The 26,845-nt window shown below is 48.4% G+C and overlaps 1 protein-coding gene across 11 annotated transcripts in view; it reads right to left on the bottom strand.

Annotated features, from left to right (window-relative positions):
• The window catches only part of LOC125510827 (uncharacterized), a 49,122-nt gene extending 23,047 nt beyond the window's left edge, over positions 1 to 26,075 (bottom strand). The window contains exons 1-6 of one of the 11 annotated variants that reach the window (XM_087521895.1): positions 25,349 to 26,057; positions 25,214 to 25,239; positions 24,940 to 25,044; positions 24,792 to 24,859; positions 23,868 to 23,983; positions 12,308 to 12,559 (exon numbers count right to left, since the gene is read on the bottom strand). In XM_087521895.1, coding sequence (XP_087378021.1) covers positions 12,516 to 12,559; positions 23,868 to 23,983; positions 24,792 to 24,859; positions 24,940 to 25,017 — 306 coding nt within the window. In that variant the 5' untranslated portion in view covers positions 25,018 to 25,044; positions 25,214 to 25,239; positions 25,349 to 26,057 and the 3' untranslated portion in view covers positions 12,308 to 12,515. The other 10 variants (XM_087521894.1, XR_007284762.2, XR_015602774.1 and 7 more) reach the window with 10 other exon arrangements.
• Positions 26,076 to 26,845: the final 770 nt, after the last annotated feature.

The following is a 26,845-nucleotide window of genomic DNA, read 5'->3' as shown; positions in this document are numbered from 1 at the left end:
CCAAAGTCCATACTTTGTTCTCATACATGGATCCCATGTCAGATTTCATGGCTTCAAGCCATTTTGCGGAATCTGGGCTCACCATCGCTTCTTCATAGTTTGTAGGTTCATCATGATCTAGTAGCATGACTTCCAGAACAGGATTACCGTACCACTCTGGCGCGGATCTCACTCTGGTTGTTCTACGAGGTTCAGTAGTATCTTGTTCTGAAGTTTCATGATCATCATCATTAGCTTCCTCACTAACTGGTGTAGGTGTCACTGAAACAGTTTTTTGTGATGCACTACTTTCCAATAAGGGAGCAGGTATAGTTACCTCGTCAAGTTCTACTTTCCTCCCACTCACTTCTTTCGAGAGAAACTCCTTCTCTAGAAAGTTTCTGAATTTAGCAACAAAAGTCTTGCCTTCGGATCTGTGATAGAAGGTGTATCCAATAGTTTCCTTTGGATATCCTATGAAGACACATTTCTCCGATTTGGGTTCGAGCTTATCAGGTTGAAGCTTTTTCACATAAGCATCGCACCCCCAAACTTTCAGAAACGACAACTTTGGTTTCTTGCCAAACCACAGTTCATAAGGCGTCGTCTCAACGGATTTTGATGGTGCCCTATTTAACGTGAATGCGGCCGTCTCTAGAGCGTATCCCCAAAACGATAGCGGTAAATCAGTAAGAGACATCATAGATCGCACCATATCTAGTAAAGTACGATTACGACGTTCGGACACACCATTATGCTGTGGTGTTCCAGGTGGCGTGAGTTGCGAAACTATTCCACAATTTTTCAAATGTACACCAAACTCATAACTCAAATATTCTCCTCCACGATCAGATCATAGAAGCTTTATTTTCTTGTTACGATGATTTTCAACTTCACTCTGAAATTCTTTGAACTTTTCAAACGTTTCAGACTTATGTTTCATTAAGTAGATATACCCATATCTGCTTAAGTCATCTGTGAAGGTGAGAAAATAACGATATCCGCCACGAGCCTCAATATTCATCGGACCACATACATGTGTATGTATGATTTCCAACAAATCTGTTGCTCTCTCCATAGTACCGGAGAACGGTGTTTTGGTCATCTTTCCCATGACGCACGGTTCGCAAGTACCAAGTGATTCATAATCAAGTGGTTCCAAAAGTCCATCAGTATGGAGTTTCTTCATGCGCTTTACACCGATATGACCTAAACGGCAGTGCCACAAATAAGTTGCACTATCATTATCAACTCTGCATCTTTTGGCTTCAACACTATGAATATGTGTGTCACTACTATCGAGATTCAATAAAAATAGACCACTCTTTAAGGGTGCATGACCATAAAAGATATTACTCATATAAATAGAACAACCATTATTCTCAGATTTAAATGAATAACCGTCTCGCATCAAACAAGATCCAGATATAATGTTCATGCTTAATGCTGGCACCAAATGACAATTATTTAGGTCTAATATTAATCCCGAAGGTAGATGTAGAGGTAGCGTGCCGACTGCGATCACATCGACTTTGGAACCGTTTCCCACGCGCATCGTCACCTCGTCCTTAGCCAATCTTCGCTTAATCTGTAGTCCCTGTTTCGAGTTGCAAATATTAGCAACAGAACCAGTATCAAATACCCAGGTGCTACTGCGAGCATTAGTAAGGTACACATCAATAACATGTATATCACATATACCTTTGTTCACCTTGCCATCCTTCTTATCCGCCAAATACTTGGGGCAGTTCCGCTTCCAGTGACCAGTCTGCTTGCAGTAGAAGCACTCAGTTTCAGGCTTAGGTCCAGGTTTGGGTTTCTTCTCTTGAGTAGCAACTTGCTTGCTGTTCTTTTTGAAGTTCCCCTTCTTCTTCCCTTTGCCCTTTTTCTTGAAACTAGTGGTCTTGTTGACCATCAACACTTGATGCTCCTTCTTGATTTCTACCTCCGCAGCTTTCAGCATTGCGAAGAGCTCGGGAATAGTCTTATTCATCCCTTGCATATTATAGTTCATCACGAAGCTCTTGTAGCTTGGTGGCAGTGATTGGAGAATTCTGTCAATGACGCAATCATCTGGAAGATTAACTCCCAATTGAATCAAGTGATTATTATACCCAGACATTTTGAGTATATGCTCACTGACAGAACTGTTCTCCTCCATCTTGCAGCTATAGAACTTATTGGAGACTTCATATCTCTCAATCCGGGCATTTGCTTGAAATATTAACTTCAACTCCTGGAACATCTCATATGCTCCATGACGTTCAAAACGTCGTTGAAGTCCCGATTCTAAGCCGTAAAGCATGGCACACTGAACTATCGAGTAGTCATCAGCTTTGCTCTGCCAGACGTTCATAACATCTGGTGTTGCTCCAGCAGCAGGCCTGGCACCCAGCGGTGCTTCCAGGACGTAATTCTTCTGTGCAGCAATGAGGATAATCCTCAAGTTACGGACCCAGTCCGTGTAATTGCTACCATCATCTTTCAGCTTTGCTTTCTCAAGGAACGCATTAAAATTCAATAGAACAACAGCACGCGCCATCTATCTACAATCAAGCATAAACAAGCAAGATACTATCAGGTACTAAATTTCATGATAAATTTAGGTTCAATTAATTTACTTAAAGAACTCCCACTTAGATAGACATCCCTCTAATCCTCTAAGTGTCGGGACCCTGATTCTAAGTCACACCGATCTAGCATGTAACACCTCATATCACTTTGCGGCCTCACGCACGGTATCCCCACGGGTGTCGCCTTACCATGGCCCGGGACCGTTTGCGTCTTTTGGCTCACGTATATGATAGTGTCGCTAGCATCCATATGACAGAGAACCCGGGCCGACATGGCTAGTCGTGAACCCAAAGCGGCACTAACCTATGGGAACAGGCATACATGATTCACATCGAGCGTGTCGGTCAGCAGCGTGTGAATCCGGGCTGTAGCACTGCGCTAACAGGACTCCGGGAACCCGGGCTGTAGCAGGCTAGGCAGGACTCCGGATGTCTCCGCGTGACATTTCCCCGAAGGGACAGACACAGGAACGAAGTGAAACACATGCTGGCCAGTCAAGTGTCCTGAACAGTAGTGCTGGGCTAGCAGGATTCCGGTGAACCGGGCTGTAGCGGACTACTATGGCTCAAGGAAGCACTAGACTACATTTCCCCATAAGAGAGGCTGCCAAGGACAAACAACTAGATTGTCGGATCCCACACATAGCAATACACGTCACACGTACGCATAACATGCAAGTATGTGAGGTACAACATGGCATCACAACATAACGCAACTCATATAGATAAAAGCTCAGAAGAGCCACATAGCATAAATACAAATAGGGGTCACATGACCCATCATTCAGAGCATACAAGCAACAAGCGGAAGCATTACATGTCTGAGTACAGACAACTACAAATGAAAAGGGCCGAGAAGCCTGACTATCTACAAGTCCCTCCAAGGTACAAGATCGTAGCTGAGGTAACAAGCTATTCGTCGAAGTCCAAGCGGTACTATTAGTGAGACAGATATGTCATCTGCAAAACGTAAATAAAGCAAACGTGAGTACAAGGGTACTCAGCAAGACTTACGTCAGATCCTATCATACATGCATTTGTATCAAGAAGGTAATGTGGGGTTTAGTTGCAGCAAGCCAGCTTTGACTCAGTGGCTATCCTGTTCTACGACTATGAGAAACTTCTTTGAGGTGAGGCAGCGCACACGAGTCCACTGATCACCACATCAATACACTACTATGGATTCATCCCCGTCTCTCCTACGAGAAGGCCATCCATAGCACTCACACTTGTCTTGAGCATTTTAGAGTATCCACTTTAAGTTGTCTATGTACCACGTAAGCATCCAAGAAGTCCATAACCGAGGACACGGCTATTCGAATAGATCATGATAACCCTGCAGGGGTGTACTTGATCACACACGCTCTCACCACTTATCACCATGTACACGTCATGTATCTCGGCAACCTTCAAGCGGAAGCCTGGCGAGGGTGTCGGCCACGACCTGACTAACCACGCAAGACTCTAGTCCAGGTCTATCACCTATTTGGGTTCCATCTGCAAGGAGATCCGGCCGGGGTGTCGCTCACGGCCCCAAACGATGTGAGCAGGGTTCCCAAGCCCACCATCCGGGTGCCACTTGGTACACCGTGCCACCTGTGCCTCGTCTGTCCCGAGCCCACCCTGCCGAGTGCCACTCGGTAGAAAAATAGCACTACCTACAAACACCAGAAACTATTTGCAACTCCTGGACAGAGCTCAAGGCGGTTAATAAGTCGAGAGAGCTTGGAGCGCCCGGAGCCCAATGTGTGGTAGTAGCTAGTCATTGGACAACTTACACAGAACTCAGTTCTTAAGGACGGTCCCAATGAGACAACCCACCATGTACTCCTACATGGCCTCTCACCGCTACCTTTACCAAAACGTGTTCAGACGCTTAACTCTCATTACCAGAACATATCATAACATTCCAATTCATTCCCGATGAATCAGACCTGACACAACTCTAAGCAATAGCAGGCATGGCATGGCAAGAACACAACATGGCTCAATCAACTCCTACACATGCTAGTGGGTTTTAACTATTTACTGTGGCAATGACAGGTCATGCAGAGGAATGGGTTCAACTACCGCAGCATAAAGTAGCAGTTGAATTGTTGTTGTCCTAATGCAATAACTGAGAGCAGGAGCGAGAGAGTAGGATTGTATCAGAATGAACAAGGGGGGTTGCTTGCCTGGTAGATCAACAAGGAAAACACTGCTCCTCAGACAGGTACTCTGGAACGGTCTCCGAAGTAGTACCTATCGAGAAGGAACGGTGTCGACAATCAAACACAAGCATATGCAACATTATGATGCCTGAACATGGCATGAAGATGTGATGTTGTTTGAGCTAATGCAACTAGCATTCATTTGGTTAAAGTCCATTTGAACTAAAGATTCAGATGCAACTCCAAAATAAGCTCTTAAATATGCCATAAGTGTGTTTTCACATATACAGCATGTATAGGTTGGTTTGTCATGCATGAAAATGGTACAGATGGATAGATTGAATTTTTCTGATAATTTTTCATATATAAATTATTTCAATCTGAGCTATGGTTGAATTTATATGAATTTTTGAAGTTTTGAACATTTTCTGGAATTTCCTGTTTAAAAAATAATTCCAGAGAAAGAATAACTGCGTCAGCATGACGTCATCACTACATCAGCAGGTCAACGCGGCTGTCTAGGTCAAATCTGACACGTGGGGTCCACCCGTCAGTGTCATGGTTAATTAACAAAGGTTAATTAAATTTAAGCTAATCCTAAACTAGAATTAGCAGGGACGGGCCCCACCTGTCATTGAGCCAGGGGAGGTCAAACCCCCTGGTCAACTGGGGCTAACACGCCGGCGTTTAGCCGCCGGCGGCAGCAGACGCGGCGGAGGGCGCGGGATTCGCCCTCCGGCGACCATTCGGGCGGCGGAGACCACGGGCGAGGAGCTGAGGCTCACCCGCATCCAGGGCGGCATGCAGCAGCAGCGGGGATGGCCGGAGCTCACCGGAGCGAAGCTCGCGGCGGCGGCCGGAGCTCGGGCAAGTGCAGGCGCGTGGTTCCAGCGCACGGGAGAGCTAGTTAGGGGCTGCGTTGGACTCGTCGTTGCTCCAGGAGCACGCCGGAGGCACAAGCTTGAGCGGAGATGCACGGTGGCTGCCAGAGCAACGACCATGGCGGACGGCGGCGCTCGGTTATGGCGGCTGGCACGACTAGAGGGCGTAATCGAGCTCGGGGAGAGGGGGTTCCGATGCAGGAGCTCACAGTGGTTGCAGAGGCGTCGCCATGGGCTCGGGGGAGGCTCGGAGCAGAAGGCACGTTGGTGGCGATCTCCGGCGGCCGTGCGGAGAAGATGAGCTCGATGACGAGGCTTCAGGGCTTCCCGAGGCGCGTGACTTGACGGAGAGGTAGCCGGCGATGTGGCGGAGCTCCTGGGCGCAGCGGCAGGGCGAGGGGTGGCCGGTGGCCGCGGTGGTGCTCGTCGATGGCGGCGGGCGCGTTCGGACGCAAGAGAGAAAGCGAGGGAGAGGAGAGGAACGGGGGAGAGTGAGAGGGGTACGGGGCGTCGTGGCGACGTCCGGGCATTCCAGGGCGACGAGGAGGACGCCAGGCAAGCAGCTGCGTGCCGGTGCGCACGGCGTCGGGCACGGCTTCCCCTCTGCCTACTGGCAAGAGGAGGAAGACGGCTATGCCCCTGGTGGGCTGGGCCAGAGCAGAAATGGGCCGGCCAGAGGCGCCAGGTAAGAAGCCCAGGTAAGTCTCTCTCCCTTTTCTGTTTTCTTTTCTATTTTTCTGACATTTGTTTTGATTTAATAAAAATACTAAACCATTTTATTTTATTATGCCAATTTTTGTAAGTGCCAGTGGTATTATTCCAGAGCTCCTCAACAAATGGCACAATTTTTGGACATATAATATATATATAATTTATATATCCAAAGCAAATAATTACTGCATTGATTCCAAATGCCCAAAATAAATACTTATGAGCTCCTAAAAATATTGGTTTGATTTTCATCTCTGTCCAATATTTTTAGAGAACAACACGAACATTTTCTTGGACCTTTTTGGAGCAATTTTTATCTGGGTCATTTCCAGAAATGATTCTGAGGGTTTTACAAATCCCCATTTCAAATTTAAATGGAATTTAAACATGATGCACAAATGGCTAGCTGGTCTAGGACATACCAGAACGAGGGATGTGACAACTCGCCCCCACTCGGAAGAATCTTGTCCTGAGATTCAGGAGTCGGCGGAAAGAAAGCGGGGTACTCAAGTCGAAGACGATCTTCACGCTCCCAGGTAGCTTCTCTCTCAGAATGATGAGACCACTGAACCTTGAGAAACTTGATGTTATGACGTCGAGTGATACGCTCTGCTTGATCCAGAATGCGGACGGGGTACTCTCGATAAGTGAGGTTATCTTGGAGATCAAGCTTTTCGTGGTCCACTCCGCGGATGGGATCCGAGAAGCAACGCCTGAGTTGAGACACGTGGAAGACATCATGTACTCGAGAAAGATGTGGTGGTAGTTCCAACTGGTAGGCAACCTCTCCTTGTTTAGCGAGAATGATAAAGGGACCAATGTAACGAGGAGCCAACTTGCCCTTGATACCGAATCGATGGGTACCCTTCAAAGGGGTAACCCGAAGGTAAGCTTTATCGCCAACTTCATAAGCCACTTCCTTATGACTACGGTCATACTGGCTCTTTTGACGGGATTGGGCTGTTTTCAAATTCTCACGAATGATGTGAACTTGCTCTTCTGCCTCCTGGATCATATCCGGTCCAAAGAATTGTCTTTCACCGGTTTCTGACCAGTTCAAAGGCGTTCAACATCTTCGTCCATAAAGAACCTCAAAAGGAGCTGTCTTGAGGCTGGATTGGTAGCTGTTGTTATAAGCAAACTCGGCAAAAGGAAGACACTTCTCCCAATCCATACCGAATGAGATAACACAAGCTCTAAGCATGTCTTCAAGAATCTGGTTGACCCTTTCCACCTGACCACTTGATTGAGGGTGGAAAGCGGTACTGAAAGAAAGATGGGTGCCCATGGCAGTTTGGAAACTCTCCCAGAAATGAGAAGTGAAAAGACTACCACGGTCTGAATTGATCTCTAGTGGAACACCATGAAGTGACACTATTCGAGAAATATATAAGTCAGCGAGCTGACTAGCAGTGATACTCTCTCGAACAGGTAGGAAGTGAGCCACTTTGGAAAGACGATCAATGACTACGAAGATAGTGTTATTCCCTTTCTTGGTCCTGGGAAAACCGGTGATGAAGTCCATACCAACTTTATCCCATTTCCACTCAGGAATAACTAAAGGTTGAAGGGTGCCAGCAGGCCTTTGATGCTCTGCCTTAACGCGACGACAAACGTCATAGTTAGCAATAAACTAAGCAATTTCTCTCTTCATCCTAGTCCACCAGAACCTCTGGCGTAGGTCCTGATACATCTTAGTACTACCGGGATGAATCGTGAGAGGAGATTCATGCGCCTCCTTAAGGATTAATTGTCGAAGATGTTGATTCTTGGGAACCACCAAGCGACTCTCAAAGAAAATAACACCACGATCATCTATAGAGAAACTACCACCAACTCCTTTGTTAATGTTTCTCTCGATTCGGGAAATTCCCGTATCCTGCTTCTGAGCAGAGATGATTTGATCCACAAGAATAGGTTTCGCCACCAAGGTAGAAAGGAATCCGTGAGGAGCAAGGTGGAGGTTAAGCTTACATAATTCCTCATGGAGAAGTGGTTGGCCCTGCTGCAACATGAGATTGTTGCAATAGGACTTACGACTTAGCGCATCAGCCATGACATTATCCTTACCTGGGGTGTAGGTAATCCCTAAATCATAATCTGAGATCAACTCCAACCAACGTCTTTGCCTAAGGTTCAAATCTGGTTGGGTGAAGATATACTTGAGACTCTGGTGATCGGTGTAAAATCTCGCAACGTTTACCGAGAAGGTAATGTCGCCATGTCTTAAGTGCATAGACTACGGCTGCAAGCTCTAGATCATGTGTAGGATAATTCTCCTCATGTGGATGCAACTGTCGAGATGCATAGGCAATCACATGGCGATCTTGCATAAGAATGCAACCTAGTCCCTGTTGTGAGGCATCACAATAGATAACAAAGTCCTTAGTGAAATCCGGTGGCACAAGTATGGGAGCAGAAGTCAAGAGTCTTTTCAGTTCCTGAAAACTGTGCTCACACTGTGGGGACCACTCAAACTTTTTATCTTTCTTGAGAAGTTCCGTGAGAGGTTTGGCCACTTTGGAGAAGTTCTCAACGAAGCGGCGACAATAACTAGCTAGACCAAGGAAACTCCTAACTTGCTTAACTGTTTCAGGCGGAGTCCAATCAAGAACGTCCTGAACTCTTTCGGGATTGACAGCAATGCCCTTACCAGAGATTACGTGGCCGAGATAGGTCACTTCTGGCAACCAAAATTCGCACTTGGAGAACTTGGCATAAAGACGGTGCTCTCTGAGTTTTCCTAGCACAAGTCTAAGATGTTCGGCATGATCTTCCTCGTTCTTCGAGTAAATAAGAATATCATCAAGGTAAACCACGACGAACTTATCTAAGTACTCCATGAAGATCGAGTTCATCAAGCGAGAGAAAGTAGCTGGAGCATTAGTTAGACCGAAGGACATGACGGTGTACTCGTACTGACCATAACGAGTGAGAAAAGCCGTCTTAGGAATATCCCCATTTCTGATCTTGATTTGGTGGTAGCCTAACCTCAAATCCATCTTGGAGAAGACTGAGGATCCAGCGAGCTGATCATACAGGTCGTTGATCCTGGGGAGCGGATACTTGTTCTTTATCGTGACCAAATTAACGGGACGATAATCTACAACCATTCGGTCCGTACCATCCTTCTTATTGACAAAGAGAACGGGGCAAGCCCAGGGAGAAGAACTAGGAAGGATGAAACCCTTTTGCAAGGACTCATCAAGTTGTTTCTTAAGCTCGGCTAGCTCTAAGGGTGCCATCTTGTAAGGTCTCCTAGAGATTGGAGCGGTTCCTGGGATAAGATCTATGACAAATTCTACATCTTTGTCAGGTGGAATACCTGGCAGTTCCTCTGGAAAAACATCCGGAAAGTCACGGACTACCGGGATATCTTCAAGGTCTGGAAGAGGGTTGGCATTAAGAGAATAGAGTTAACGCTTTGCAACTCTAGTGGAGACGGTGACTATCTTGCCAGATGGGTGTGTAAGCTGAACAGACCTTGTGTAACAATCAATCTTGGCATAATGAGCTTTCATCCAGTCCATACCCAAGATGATGTTAATATCCGTAGACTTGAGGGCTATAAGTGACGCAAGGAATACAAGTCTGTCAACAAGGATTTCATTACCATGGCTTACACTAGAAGTTTGCCATTTGGATCCAGGGGTTTGAATTACTAGTGGAGAGGGCATATCACAAAAGGATATGTTGTGCAAGCTGGCATAACTTTCGGAAATGAAGGAATGAGATGCTCCGGTATCAAACAGAACCGAAGCTGGATGACAGTTGACAAGGAGTGTACCAAGAACGACATCCGGATCATCATGAGTGTCTTTAGCTGAGACGTGATGCACACATCCACGTTCAGTGGGAGCTGACTTGACACTAATCATATTGTGTGATGGCTTACCACGGCCAACAGACTTCTCAGGCTGGGGTGGAGCATAGTTGGTTTGAGAGCAGTCACGTGCATAGTGTCCTGGCTCTCCGCATGTGAAACAAGTCCCTGAAGTAGGACGTGGACCCGCATTGACAAGCGGTCTACCAATATGTCTGGGTGGAGCATACGGTTGAATTGGGTGAGGTTCCACATAAGATGGCCTCGGTGAATATCCGGGTGGAAGAGCGGAGTTCGGAACCCAAATCCGGCGCTTCTGCGAAGTAGAACCCGAGGAAGAAACCAAATCACGGGTGTGCTTACGAGACTCCTCGTAAGTGAGTTGAGCTGTTTCTGCGTTAATGGCCTTGTTCACAAGAGCCTGGAATGTATTGCAATGATGCAAGTGGAGATCACGACGCAACTTGGGGTTGAGACCCTTCCGGAACCTAGCCTGCTTCTTGGCATCCGTGGACACCTCTTCTGTAGCATAGCGGACGAGGTTCTCAAATTCTCTACTATAAGCATCAACAACCATCTTACTCTGAGTGAAACTACAGAACTCTTCTCTCTTGCGGTCAATGAGAGCCTGAGGAATGCGATGCTCGCGGAAAGCCTCAGTGAAATCCTTCCAGGTAGGTATCTGGCCAGCTGGAAGCATAGCCTCATAGTTCTGCCACCAAATACTAGCAGGACCTTCCAGGTGATAAGCAGCATAGGTGACCTTGTCACCTTCAGCTACGTTCGCAGAACGCAGCTTGTGTGTGATACTACGTAGCCAGTCATCTGCATCGAGTGGTTCAATGGAATGATGGAAGGTAGGTGGTTTCAGACCGATGAAGTCATGGATGAACACAAACTCTTTGTGCTGATGGGAGGTGTTCTCCTCAATACGTGCTAACAAGCGGTTAGACTCTCGCTTGTTCTTCTCAACCTCTAACATGAATGCTGCCAACGAAGACTGGTTGGGAGGATCCTCATCCCTACCATCTCCGTGGTTCCGAATACGAGCAACAGAACTTCGGTTAACCGGCAACATCCTGAAGAACCAACCAAGGGAACAAGGATGGATTCAGCATCATCATAAGGATGTAGATTATAGGATGAGAAAAATACTATCTCTTGAACTTCTAGGACAAATCCGGCAGCATAACGGCAGTAAAATGCTCGAAATGAAACATCCTGCAAATGAAGGGGTAGCACCATACTCAACGTCATCACTCAAGGTTCTGAGATATTACTAAACAGGCTACACCGGAGATACTCGAACTAGGATATGACTCAGATCAACCAAACCTTAGAGACTACGGAGTAGTAACACGTGATCCTGATAGACGGAAGAGAAAGCCTAGTTCCTTAACCCCGTAGGAAAGATAGGATGACTCAGATCAGAAGGCATGAGGCATAAGGAGTAAAAAGAGCCTTACGTTCCCTTCCACAATCAATTCCCCTATATAGCTAAAGAATTTCTAGACTCAACTTCGACCAGGTTGGCTTGGTAATCCTACAGGCAGTCAGGCTCTGATACCAAAGCTGTCGGGACCCTGATTCTAAGTCACACCGATCTAGCATGTAACACCTCATATCACTTTGCGGCCTCATGCATGGTATCCCCATGGGTGTCGCCTTACCATGGCCCGGGACCGTTTGCGTCTTTTGGCTCACGTATATGATAGTGTCGCTAGCATCCATATGACAGAGAACCCGGGCCGACATGGCTAGTCGTGAACCCAAAGCGGCACTAACCTATGGGAACAGGCATACATGATTCACATCGAGCGTGTCGGTCAACAGCGTGTGAATCCGGGCTGTAGCACTGCGCTAACAGGACTCCGGGGAACCCGGGCTGTAGCAGGCTAGGCAGGACTCCGGATGTCTCCGCGTGACATTTCCCCGAAGGGACAGACACAGGAACGAAGTGAAACACATGCCGGCCAGTCAAGTGTCCTGAACAGTAGTGCTGGGCTAGCAGGACTCCGGTGAACCGGGCTGTAGCGCACTACTATGGCTCAAGGAAGCACTAGACTACATTTCCCCATAAGAGAGGCTGCCAAGGACAAACAACTAGATTGTCGGATCCCACACATAGCAATACACATCACACGTACGCATAACATGCAAGTATGTGAGGTACAACATGGCATCACAACATAACGCAACTCATATAGATAAAAGCTCAGAAGAGCCACATAGAATAAATACAAACAGGGGTCACATGACCCATCATTCAGAGCATACAAGCAACAAGCGGAAGCATTACATGTCTGAGTACAGACAACTACAAATGAAAAGGGCCGAGAAGCCTGACTATCTACAAGTCCCTCCAAGGTACAAGATCGTAGCTGAGGTAACAAGCTATTCATCGAAGTCCAAGCGGTACTATTAGTGAGACAGATGTCTCATCTGCAAAATGTAAATAAAGCAAACGTGAGTACAAGGGTACTCAGCAAGACTTACGTCAGATACTATCATACATGCATTTGTATCAAGAAGGTAATGTGGGGTTTAGTTGCAGCAAGCCAGCTTTGACTCAGTGGCTATCCTGTTCTACGACTATGAGAAACTTCTTTGAGGTGAGGCAGCGCACACGAGTCCACTAATCACCACATCAATACACTACTATGGATTCATCCCCGTCTCTCCTACGAGAAGGCCATCCATAGCACTCACACTTGTCTTGAGCATTTTAGAGTATCCACTTTAAGTTGTCTATGTACCACGTAAGCATCCAAGAAGTCCATAACCGAGGACACGGCTATTCGAATAGATCATGATAACCCTGCAGGGGTGTACTTGATCACACACGCTCTCACCACTTATCACCATGTACACGTCATGTATCTTGGCAACCTTCAAGCGGAAGCCTGGCGAGGGTGTCGGCCACGACCTGACTAACCACACAAGACTCTAGTCCAGGTCTATCACCTATTTGGGTTCCATCCGCAAGGAGATCCGGCCGGGGTGTCGCTCACGGCCCCAAACGATGTGAGCAGGGTTCCCAAGCCCACCATCCGGGTGCCACTTGGTACACCATGCCACCTGTGCCTCGTCTGTCCCGAGCCCATCCTGCCGGGTGCCACTCGGTAGAAAAATAGCACTACCTACAAACACCAGAAACTATTTGCAACTCCTGGATAGAGCTCAAGGCGGTTAATAAGTCGAGAGAGCTTGGAGCGCCCGGAGCCCAATGTGTGGTAGTAGCTAGTCATTGGACAACTTACACAGAACTCAGTTCTTAAGGACGGTCCCAATGAGACAACCCACCATGTACTCCTACATGGCCTCTCACCGCTACCTTTACCAAAACGTGTTCAGACGCTTAACTCTCATTACCAGAACATATCATAACATTCCAATTCATTCCCGATGAATCAGACCTGACACAACTCTAAGCAATAGCAGGCATGGCATGTCAAGAACACAACATGGCTCAATCAACTCCTACACATGCTAGTGGGTTTTAACTATTTACTGTGGCAATGACAAGTCATGCAGAGGAATGGGTTCAACTACCGCAGCATAAAGTAGCAGTTGAATCGATGTTGTCCTAATGCAATAACTGAGAGCAGGAGCGAGAGAGTAGGATTGTATCGGAATGAACAAGGGGGGTTGCTTGCCTGGTAGATCAACAAGGAAAACACTGCTCCTCAGACAGGTACTCTGGAACGGTCTCCGAAGTAGTACCTATCGAGAAGGAACGGTGTCGACAATCAAACACAAGCATATGCAACATTATGATGCATGAACATGGCATGAAGATGTGATGTTGTTTGAGCTAATGCAACTAGCATTCATTTGGTTAAAGTCCATTTGAACTAAAGATTCAGATGCAACTCCAAAATAAGCTCTTAAATATGCCATAAGTGTGTTTTCACATATACAGCATGTATAGGTTGGTTTGTAATGCATGAAAATGGTACAGATGGATAGATTGAATTTTTCTAATAATTTTTCATATATAAATTATTTCAATCTGAGCTATGGTTGAATTTATATGAATTTTTGAAGTTTTGAACATTTTCTGGAATTTCCTGTTTAAAAAATAATTCCAGAAAAAGAATAACTGCGTCAGCATGACCTCATCACTACATCAGCGGGTCAACGCAGCTGTCTAGGTCAAATCTGACACGTGGGGTCCACCCGTCAGTGTCATGGTTAATTAACAGAGGTTAATTAAATTTAAGCTAATCCTAAACTAGAATTAGCAGGGACGGGCCCCACCTGTCATTGAGCCAGGGGAGGTCAAACCCCCTGGTCAACTGGGGCTAACACGCCGGCGTTTAGCCACCGGCGGCAGCAGACGGGCGGAGGGCGCGGGATTCGCCCTTCGGCGACCATTCGGGCGGCGGAGACCACGGGCGAGGAGCTGAGGCTCACCCGCATCCAGGGCGGCATGCAGCAGCAGCGGGGATGGCCGGAGCTCACCGGAGCGAAGCTCGCGGTGGCGGCCGGAGCTCGGGCAAGTGCGGGCGCGTGGTTCCAGCGCACGGGAGAGCTAGTTAGGGGCTGCGTTGGACTTGTCGTTGCTCCAGGAGCACGCCGGAGGCACAAGCTTGAGCGGAGATGCACGGTGGCTGCCAGAGCAACGACCATGGCGGACGGCGGCGCTCGGTTACGGCGGCTGGCACGACTAGAGGGCGTAATTGAGCTCGGGGAGAGGGGGTTCCAATGCAGGAGCTCACAGTGGTTGCAGAGGCGTCGCCATGGGCTCGGGGGAGGCTCGGAGCAGAAGGCATGTCGGTGGCGATCTCCGGCGGCCGTGCGGAGAAGATGAGCTCGATGACGAGGCTTCAGGGCTTCCCAAGGCGCGTGACTTGACGGAGAGGTAGCCGGCGATGTGGTGGAGCTCCTGGGCGCAGCGGCAGGGCGAGGGGTGGCCGGTGGCCGCGGTGGTGCTCGTCGGTGGCGGCGGGCGCGTTCGGACGCAAGAGAGAAAGCGAGGGAGAGGAGAGGAGAGGACCGGGGAGAGTGAGAGGGGTACGGTGCGTCGTGGCGACGTTCGGGCATTCCGGGGCGGCGAGGAGGACGCCAGGCAGGCAGCTGCGTGCCGGCGCGCACAGCGTCGGGCACGGCTTCCCCTCTGCCTACTGGCAAGAGGAGGAAGACGGCTATGCCCCTGGTGGGCTGGGCCAGAGCAGAAATGGGCCGGCCAGAGGCGCCAGGTAAGAAGCCCAGGTAAGTCTCTCTCCCTTTTCTGTTTTCTTTTCTATTTTTCTGACATTTGTTTTGATTTAATAAAAATACTAAACCATTTTATTTTATTATGCCAATTTTTGTAAGTGCCAGTGGTATTATTCCAGAGCTCCTCAACAAATGGCACAATTTTTGGACATATAATATATATATATAATTTATATATCCAAAGCAAATAATTACTGCATTGATTCCAAATGCCCAAAATAAATACTTATGAGCTCCTAAAAATATTGGTTTGATTTTCATCTCTGTCCAATATTTTTAGAGAACAACATGAACATTTTCTTGGACCTTTTTGGAGCAATTTTTATCTGGGTCATTTCCAGAAATGATTCTGAGGGTTTTACAAATCCCCATTTCAAATTTAAATGGAATTTAAACATGATGCATAAATGGCTAGCTGGTCTAGGACATACCAGAACTAGGGATGTGACACTAAGTGATTACGTGATCCAAATCAACTAAACCATGTCCGATCATCACGTGAGATGGAGTGGTTTCTTTGGTGAACATCACTATGTTGATCATATCTACTATATGATTCACGCTCGACCTTTCGGTCTCCGTGTTCCGAGGCCATATCTGTATATGCTTGGCTCGTCAAGTATAACCTGAGTATTCCGCGTGTGCAACTGTTTTGCACCCGTTGTATTTGAACATAGAGCCTATCACACCCGATCATCACTTGGTGTCTCAGCACGAAGAACTTTCGCAACGGTGCATACTCAGGGAGAACACTTCTTGATAATTAGTGAGAGATCATCTTATAATGCTACCATCAATCAAAGCAAGATAATATGCATAAAAGATAAACATCACATGCAATCAATATAAGTGATATGATATGGCCATCATCATCTTGTGCTTGTGATCTCCATCTTCGAAGCACCGTCGTGATTACCATCGACACCGGCGTGACACCTTGATCTCCATCGTAGCATCGTTGTCGTCTCGCCAATCTTATGCTTCCACGACTATCGCTACCGCTTAGTGATAAAGTAAAGCATTACAGCGCGATTGCATTGCATACAATAAAGCGACAACCATATGGCTCCTGCCAGTTGCCGATAACTTGGTTACAAAACATGATCATCTCATACAATAAAATTTAGCATCATGTCTTGACCATATCACATCACAACATGCCCTGCAAAAACAAGTTAGACGTCCTCTACTTTGTTGTTGCAAGTTTTACGTGGCTGCTACGGGCTTAAGCAAGAACCAATCTTACCTACGCATCAAAACCACAACGATAGTTTGTTAAGTTGGTGTTGTTTTAACCTTCGCAAGGACCGGGCGTAGCCACACTCGGTTCAAGTAAAGTTGGAGAAACTGTCACCTGCAAGCCACCTATGTGCAAAGCACGTCGGGAGAACCGGTCTCGCGTAAGCGTACACGTAATGTCGGTCCGGGCCGCTTCGTCCAACAATACCGCCGAACCAAAGTATGACATGCTGGTAAGCAGTATGACTTATATCGCCCACAACTCACTTGTGTTCTACTCGTGCATATAACATCAACATATAAAACCTAGGCTCGGATGCCACTGTTGGGGAACGTAGTAATTTCAAAAAATTTCCTACGCACACGCAAGATCATGGTGATGCATAGCAACGAGAGGGGAGAGTGTGATCTACGTACCCTTGTAGATCAACAACGGAAGCGTTTGGTTGATGTAGTCGTATGTCTCCACGACCCGACCGATCAAGCACCGAAACTACGGCACCTCCGAGTTCTAGCACACGTTCATCTCGATGACGATCCCCGGACTCCGATCCAGCAGAGTGTCGGGGAAGAGTTCCGTCAGCACGACGGCGTGGTGACGATCTTGATGCACTACCGTCGCAGGGCTTCGCCTAAGCACCGCTACAATATTATCGAGGACTATGGTGGAAGGGGGCACCGCACACGGCTAAGAATATGATCACGTGGATCAACTTATGTGTCAAGGGGTGCCCCCTGCCCCCGTATATAAAGGATCAAGGGGAGGAGGCCGGCTGGCCCTCTATGGCGCGCCAAGGAGGAGTCCTCTTCCTAGTAGGAGTAGGACTCCTACTAGGAGGGGGAAAGAAGTGGGGAGGGAGAGGGAAAGGGGGGCGCCGCCCCCCCTCTCCTAGTCCAATTCGGACCAGGGGGGAGGAGGCACGCGGCCCACCTTTGGCTGCCCCTCTCTCTCTCCACTAAAGCCCATATGGCCCATTACTTCTCCCGGGGGGGGGGGGTTCCGGTGACCCTCCGGCTCTCCGGTTTTCTCCGAAATCACCCGGAACACTTCCGGTGTCCGAATATAGCCGTCCAATATATCAATCTTTATGTCTCGACCATTTCGAGACTCCTCGTCATGTTCGTGATCACATCCGGGACTCCGAACTAACTTCGCTACATCAAAACTCATAAACTCATAATATAGCTTTCATCGAAACCTTAAGCGTGCGGACCCTACGGGTTCGAGAACAATGTAGACATGACCGAGACTCGTCTCCGGTCAATAACCAATAGCGGAACCTGGATGCTCATATTGGCTCCTACATATTCTACGAAGATCTTTATCGGTCAGACCGCATAACAACATACGTTGTTCCCTTTGTCATCGGTATGTTACTTGCCCGAGATTCGATCGTCGGTATCCCATACCTAGTTCAATCTCGTTACCGGCAAGTCTCTTTACTCGTTCTGTAATACATCATCTCACAACTAACTCATTAGTTGCAATGCTTGCAAGGCTTATGTGATGTGTATTACCGAGAGGGCCCAGAGATACCTCTCCGACAATCGGAGTGACAAATCCTAATCTCGAAATACGCCAACCCAACATGTACCTTTGGAGACACCTATAGAGCACCTTTATAATCACCCATTTACGTTGTGACGTTTGGTAGCACACAAAGTGTTCCTCCGGCAAACGGGAGTTGCATAATCTCATAGTCATAGGAACATGTATAAGTCATGACGAAAGCAATAGCAACATACTAAACGATCGGGTGCTAAGCTAATGGAATGGGTCATGTCAATCAGATCATTCACCTAATGATGTGATCCCGTTAATCAAATAACAACTCTTTGTTCATGGTTAGGAAACATAACCATCTTTGATTAACGAGCTAGTCAAGTAGAGGCATACTAGTGACACTCTGTTTGTCTATGTATTCACACATGTATTATGTTTCCGGTTAATACAATTCTAGCATGAATAATAAACATTTATCATGATATAAGGAAATAAATAATAACTTTATTATTGCCTCTAGGGCATATTTCCTTCAATCACCTCGTGGGGAAGTTAATACGACTCCAGCCCCGGAGCCTTCCAACTGCCTGGATCCGTCAAAATGGATGGTCCAATACGTATGATCCGGCTTTTCTTCAGGTGCTTGCATTTCCGGCCAATCATTGATGAAATCAACAAGTGCTTGAGACTTAACCGCTGTTCGGGGCACATACTTCAAACCGTACGGTCCCAGCTCTATAGCCCACTTTGCAATCCAGCCAGTTGCTTCCTGGTTCTGGATGATATCCCCCAAAGGAGCAGAACTGACCACTGTAATTGGGTGCCCTTGGAAGTATTTCTTAAGCTTCCGGCTTGCCATAAAAACTCCGCACACCAGCTTCTACCAATGCGGATACCTTTGCTTGGACTCAATGAGTACCTCGCTGATGTAATAGACCGGACGTTGAACCGGATGCTCCTTACCTGTCTCCTTTCGCTCCACCACAATAGCCACGCTGACCGCACGAGCATTAGCAGCAACATATAGCAGTAACGACTCCTTGTCAATGGGAGCGGCGAGCACAGGCGGATTGGCCAATTGCCGCTTTAAGTCCTCAAATGCTTCATCCGCAGCAGAACTCCAGATGAACTGATCCGTCTTCTTTAACATCTGATATAAAGGGATCGCCTTCTCCCCAAGGCAGCTGATAAACCAGCTTAACGCGGCAATCCGGCCTGCCAGGCGTTGAACATCATTGATACACTTCGGTTTAGCCAGGGAGGTGATGGCTGTGATCTTCTCCGGATTAGCCTCAATTCCCCTGTTGGACACCAGAAAACCCAATAACTTGCCCGCCGGTACACCAAAGACACACTTGTCCGGATTGAGCATCATCTTGTACGTCCTTAGGTTATCAAAGGTTTCCTTCAAATCGTCAATCAGAGTCTCCTTCTCCCTGGATTTAACTATGATATCATCCACGTAAGAATGTACATTACGGCCAATCTGCTTGTGAAGACAATTTTGTACACACCGTTGATAAGTTGCCTGGGCACTTTTGAGCCTAAAAGGCATAGACACATAGCAGAAGGCTCTAAAGGGAGTTATGAATGCCGTCTTCTCCTGGTCCTTAACTGCCATCTTGATCTGATGATAGCCAGAATATGCGTCCAAAAAACTTAAACGCTCACAACCCGCCGTAGCATCAATGATTTGATCAATACGGGGGAGGGCAAAAGGATCTGCTGGACAAGCCTTATTAAGATCTGTGTAATCTACACACATGCGCCAGGTGCCGTTTTTCTTAAGGACCAGCACCGGATTGGTAAGCCACTCAGGGTGAAAAACTTCAATAATAAAGCCAGCTGCTAAGAGCCTGGCTACCTCTTCTCTAATTGCCTTGCGTCTTTCTTCGTTAAACCGGCGGAGGAACTGTTTCACTGGTTTATATTTAGGATCCACATTAAGTGTGTGCTCAGCGAGTTGCCTCGGTACACCTGGCATGTCAGAGGGTTTCCATGCAAAAATGTCCCGATTCTCACGGATGAACTCGATGAGCGCGCTTTCCTATTTTGGATCCAAGTTGGCACTGATGTTGAACTGCTTGGACGAATCACCAAGTACGAAGTCAACCAGCTTAGTTTCTGCTGCCGATTTGAACTTCAGGGCCGGATCGTGCTCCGTAGTTGGCTTCTTCAACGGAGTCATGTCCGCCGGATCAACATTGTCTTTATAGTATTTCAACTCCTCGGTGGCACAAACCGACTCTGCATAAGCCGCATCTCCTTCCTCGCATTCAAAAGCGATTTTGCGGCTTCCGTGAACCGTTATTGTCCCCTTGTGACCCGGCATCTTGAGCTGCAAATACACATAACAGGGCCGAGCCATAAACTTGGCGTATGCCGGACGCCCAAACAGGGCATGATATGGACTTTGGATTTTCACCACTTCAAACGTTAATGTCTCCGACCTGGAATCGTGATCATCCCCAAAGGCCACTTCAAGAGCTATCCTACCAACGGGATATGCTGATCTGCCAGGCACTACACCGTGGAATACTATATTGGACGGTTTGAGATTCTTATCTGTTAGTCCCATACGACGGAAGGTCTCATAGTATAGGATGTTAATGCTGCTCCCTCCATCCATGAGCACCTTGGTGAACTTGTAACCTCCCACCTGAGGCGCCACCACCAGAGCCAACTGACCCGGATTATCGACCTGGAGTGGGTGATCCTCTCTGCTCCATATGATTGGCTGTTCAGACCAACGTAGATAACAGGGTGTGGCCGGTTCAATAGAGTTGACTGCCCGCCTCTGAACCTTCCGGTCTCGCTTGTCCAAGCTAGTGGTAAATACATGGTACTGCCCACTACTCAACTGCTTTGGTTGCTTTGGTAACCTGACTGTTGCTGCTGTTGGTTGTAACCACCCTGGTTGTTCTAACTATTTTGACCATTATGCCCGCCCGGATTACCATTAAATCCCGAATCGGAACTTCCTCCACCGTAACCCGGCCCGGATCCTGAGCCACCGCCAGATCCGTGATCATACCGGAAATTATTAGAATTCTTGAACTCCTGCATAATAAAAAAATCCTTCCAAAGGTGGTTTGCTGGCTCCTCCTTCGTCCCATGTTTTGGACAGGGCTGGTTTAGCAAATAGTTCAGGCGGTTTGGGTTGGGGTTGGGCGCTCCACTACGATTTTTCGGCCTGCCCTTGCGCCGCTGGCCATTGTCCTGTACGTTGGTATTAGCCACAAAATCCATGTTGCCATCCGCTTTACGCTTGCCTCCTCCGCCATTGCCTACCCAGTGATGCTGCTGACCTTTGGAGCTGCTGTTCTTCTTCCCCTTCCCTGTCTTGTCATCATCAGACTCGGTATCCTTGGTACTATCAGAATCAGCATATTTTACCAAAGCGGCCATGAGGGTTCCCATGTCGGTGCAATGACGCTTCATCCGTCCCAATTTCAACTTCAGGGGCCCAAACCGGCAGTTGCCTTCTAGGGTTAATACTGCGGTGTCAGCGTTGATGCGGTCTGAGGAGTGCAACACTTGTGAAACCCGGCGCACCCAATGAGTCGTTGACTCTCCTTCCTCCTGGACGCATGCAGCTAAGTCCACTATCGACATAGGCTGTTTACAGGTATCCTTGAAATTGTTGATAAACCGAGCTCGTAATTGGGCCCACGAGCTGATAGAATTAGCGGGCAAGCTTTTTAGCCAAGTACGGGCCGTTCCTTCAAGCATCATGGTGAAGTATTTCACACACGCCGTGTCATCCACATCAAGCATCTCCATGGCCATCTCATAGCTCTCTACCCATGTCTCTGGTGGTTGATCCGCCGTATTATTTGGTACCTTACGTGGGCCTTTGAAATCCTTGGGCAGGCGCACGTTGTGTAAAGCAGGGACGAGGCAAGGCACCCCCAAAGAACTAGAAGTAACACCAGGTTCGATCGAAATGGTTGGACGAATCGGCGTGAGCTGCCGAGCCTGATGTTGTGCGGCTAACTCGGCCTCCTTGCGCGCTCGGGCCCGGTTCACCACTTCCTGAGCGTCATCAGCACCACCCGTCGGGTTGTTACCACGGGGTGCTCCACGTCGTTCATTACTCGACACTGCTGGTTCATCCATATGTCTGCTATAACTCTGGCTTGGACGGGGGGGGGGGGGGGTCGAGTGGATCCGGTCACGGCTGTACGAGTACGCTTCCTGTTGGGCCAAAGCTGTCCTCAGAAGTTCCTTGACCCGTCGCGTCTCTACTGCCTGTGGCGAGTCACCTTCAACTGGAATGGCCTCCAGCCGTGCAGCAGTGGCAACAAGGTTGTCCATTGGGTTGGAATAATGACCCGGGGGTGTTAAAGCATCCCGAGGTATAACGGTGTTTTGACGAGGCGGGTCCATCTGACGGGGCTGAACCGGCGCACCGGTCCCAGGGGCTTCTGCCTGGTTCCCCTCCAGCGGGTTGTTGGCTCTTAGTCCTGGAGTGTTGAAAAGGTCCCTGGCCTCGAAAACCGGAGGTAAGAGGGATCGGTGCTTCCTCCTCATGACTTCATGCGACGCGCTCTGGTCCAACATAAGCCTGTAGGCCTGTGCATCTAAAGCGGCCCGCTCTGCGGCCATCCTGGTGTCCTCAGCCGCCAGATCCGTTTTGGCCTGTGTGATTTGTTCCTTTACCTTTGCAATCTCCGTGTTGTGAGCGTCCTGATCTGGCGGATTAACTTCTGCCATAAGCACAGCCAACGCATCAAACAGTTCTGATAGAACCTGAGCCGGTGGGCGCACAGGGCCTCCTGCCCCGGCAGCTATTTCCGCTGCTGACCGGAGATCGCTGCCGCTGCTGTCGAAGAGTGAAGCGCTGCTTGTGTTCCGGTCATAAATATTCCAACCCGGTTAGGCAGATCAGAGGGGTCCAGAATACTGTCACCATCGGAACAGCTCTCAATCCGGCCATCTTGTAGCTGATAAAGAGATTCGGTTTCTCCGGTCGAAGAGTCGTCACCGGAACAAACGGTAGTTGCCCCGCGAATCTCCGATACATCCTCATAACTCCCTCCATGGATCATTCCCACGAAGGCACGCTTCATGGCCGGTTTAACCCGTGCGGATCGCGCACGCTGAGCCGTCTCGACGAGGTCGGCGCAGATGTCCGGCTCAGGGCCCGGTTCACCGATCTTGCCAATGAAAACGTGAATGCTACCAAAGGGGACCCGGTACCCGTACTCAATTGAGCCGGCCTCGGGGCCCCAGCCTGCGTCGTCGATGTAGAGTTTGCCGCGACGACTTTTAGTCATCCGGCCTACAGCGTAGCCCTTGAGTCCTTCAAAGCGGCCCTCCAAGAACCGGAAACCATCGTGCGATAGCCCCACGGTGGGCGCCAACTGTCGGGGGGTTGTCACGGCAGATGTCCTAGAGAAAGGACTTAGTCGTGGAGCCATCGCGACGGGTTAGCTTGAAGGGGTTAAAGCGGACACAAGGACGCAAGGGGAGTTTATACTAGTTCGGCCCCTTCAATGAAGGTAAAAACCTACGTCTAGTTGTGATGGAATTGATGGGTGTTTCGATGACTAGGGAGCAAACAAGCTTCGCCTATGTCTCGAGTTGTCGTCTCCCTCTTGAACCGCCACCGGGTCGCCCCCTTATATACACGGGTGACGCCTGTCGGTTCAGAGAGTCCCAACACCGGTTCATACTCGTATCCGGGTTGGTCTCTCCTTGTTCCTAACTTATAGTACAAGTATATATACAAACGCCGGTATACGGCTACAGGTTTTAAACCGACTACGGGCCCTAGGTCTTTACCTGCCTCTTTGGGCTTTAACACCTTTGAACTACTGATGAAGTTAATCCGGCCCAGGTAGGCCGGTTTACGCCCAGTAGTAATATCCCCAACAGCCTGCGTCCTCCAGATCTTCACACTACTACAGAGCAAGACTATTAACACCCCTCATCACACAAGGTTAGCTGGTAAGTGTGATAATTGCCAAAACATGATCGTGTGCGATGAGATACGCTCGAGCCGCTGGAGTGTGAGGTGACTTGCATCACATATGGTTACACGGAATGAACCATTTGTGATGTGCATTGTCACATCCATCAAGCTTGCACAAGAAATAAGGATGTCAGCGGATGCATGTCCGCTGACCTGCTTATTCCTTGGAGCTGAACTTTGAGCCTATTTGCTTGAAGTTATATTGCGTGAGTTACATTGAGTCAGTTAAAAAAAGTATCATAATATAAGAAATAGGACTGAGAGGCATATGAATTCTCTCAACAGCTTATCAAGAACTTTATATATCCCTAACAAAAAATTAGTGGATATCACCAAGAAGAAGCACAGTGTCTAACTGAACCATTCAGCCTCTTATTATTTTGAGCAAATAGGCTCACAAAAAGTAAGTGCAGTCATGGATGTCACTTGCCATCTATCAGCCTGCTTAAGTGAGTTCAGTTGTAGAGTGTTCCTTGCGGTTCAAAGAAGGCATGCAAACATCAAATGAGCCTAGTTTCCCAAACCAACTTCTATGTGACAACTAATTTCAGATAACCTTTCTAACATTTGGAGAAGGGACATATAGCTCAGGAGCACACCACGGATTCTTGTTCATTCAAATAAACGGCTTTTGCTGACTTCCTCTATTATAGTGTGATAGATAGATCATGTGCTAAGTGTTTTGAAAAGAGAAGTTACTTTGCCGTTGAAAGAATAAAAAATGAAGCACAAACCTTTCTCGCCGAGTCCGATGTGGTGAACTCCTTCCATAGATCCTACGGACAAAGATGAACACAAAGCTCTGTCGGTCCAGGAAACAGGCAGAGATCAATGTGAGTAATCCAAACCAAACCAAGAGCTCAGGCAACGGTGAGCACTCACCTTGATCTTGTCGAGCTTGCCCTTGTTCAGAACCTTGAAAACGGCGAACCCAGTGGGCGTCTCAAACAGCACCAACATCTCCACCTAAACCGCAACTCAACCCACCTGGATCGCAAGGACAGCCACACAACCAAATCAAAACAAAGACAAAAAAATTCACAAAACAAAGTAGGGTACCAGTGGCTGGGACGTTCCTTGTTCGTCCAGGTACACGGTACACCCCGGTCAAACTAACGAAACACGAGAGGAGTAAGCCACTGCCCAGCAAACTTACCACGAGGGAGAGAGTAGAACAACTCCCTGCAAAGGTAAAAAAGATAAAACAAGAACAAGAGTCAGTCATGAACAGAGCGTCAAGGAATCCATAGACCAGCATGGAAGAGACTTTCACACAAAAGAAATAACTCACCCACGTACATTTGCTTCCCACAATCCCTGCAAATTGAAGGAACACAAACAACAGAGGAAAATATGGGGAGAGGAGGAGAATGAGTAAGCCGAGCAAGCACCAGTGGCGAGGTTTGTAGGAGTCGGGATGAGAGAGGAGATGAAAGCCCCACTGTTCTTCCCCTGCTGCTCCTTGCGCCCCACGCCGGCCTCTTCTCCATCCCGCAATGTGTGCGGATCCTAGAGCTCGGGCCTCGTTGCTCCCCCACCGGTGGCCTCCCGGCCATCGCCTGCTCCTCCATCCCAGCGGGAAGACCCCGCCTCCTGTCGGCTTGTTGACGCCGTGCTCCCCGTCGGCTTCCTGCATGCAGGCTCACCAACGGGCGTCCCCTGGCTCGCGGTGGCGGCGGACCCTGACCTCTTGCGCGGCACCCCGGCAGTGGTATGACGCCGCAGACGAAGGCTTCCAAGTGGAGTGGAGGAGGGAGGTGTGCCGGGCGCGGCGGGGACGATTTTTATCTCCCGCTGGATGACCCGGTCAATATGCACGCGGAAGAAAACAAGCCCAGCTACCGTTGTGTGGGACCATCAGCCAACAAGGCCCACCCGTCATATTTCGCGGGGCGGGTTCATACGCGTCAGTCCATCCTCTATCTTCCTCTAGCCAATCGCAGACGAGACACAGCCAGCGGGTTCATACGCGTCAGTCCATCCTCTATCTCCCTCTAGCCAATCGCAGACGAGACACAGCCAACAGATCCTCATCACACGAAAGTAAACAACCCAAGCGACGGATTTGTGGGACCAGGATTCATTGCGGACCACCAGTCATTGTGTGTAAAGGTAGCGGCAGGTGTGCAAGCGTCAGGCCATCTGCTCGGACTGCTCCCCCCAACAGTTGAAAATGCACCCACGACGCGCGGCGTGCGCGGAGAGGCTCGTCTGCGCACCCGATAAGCGCTCGCCCAGCCAATCACGTGAGAGGCCGAGCCCATAGGTCATGGTCCGCTATGAACTCACCGCACGGTCAAAACAATTCCAGCGAAGATCAAACGTCTACCAACGAAAGAAAGAGCAGTTTCACCAAGATCCAACGGCAAAATCAAAGCAAATCGAGGGACAACAGTGGAGACGAATTGTCCAGCCTTCGCCTTGTACAATGGGAGGTGCTTAGGGAAGATGCTTAGAGAAATAAACCAGACTTTTCTTAAGCACCGATGTTTATTTGTATAGGATAGACGCTTAACTAAGCATCTCTCCTGTAGAAATAGGCACCGGTGCTTCAGAAAATCTCGGTTTCTTTTTCTAAGCACCCCTCTAAGCATCTCCCATTGTACAAGGCCTTATAGGTTAGAATGGACTGTCACTATGAATCTTCACCTGTTCCGGGCAGAGTAGGTCCATAGTGACAGTCCACATTCCCCACAATGAGAGCAATGATGGCTGCCGGCTCTTTTTGTTAATCCAGCTAAATTATTTTTGACTTTTTCGTCTGTGTGAAAGCACTTTTTTCACATCC

Source organism: Triticum urartu, chromosome 5A (assembly GCF_056163025.1).
Source record: "Triticum urartu cultivar PI428250 chromosome 5A, HENAU_Tu73, whole genome shotgun sequence".
NCBI lineage: Eukaryota > Viridiplantae > Streptophyta > Magnoliopsida > Poales > Poaceae > Triticum > Triticum urartu.
Note: the sequence above shows the minus strand (reverse complement) of the source record. Positions and strands in the feature narration are given on the sequence as shown.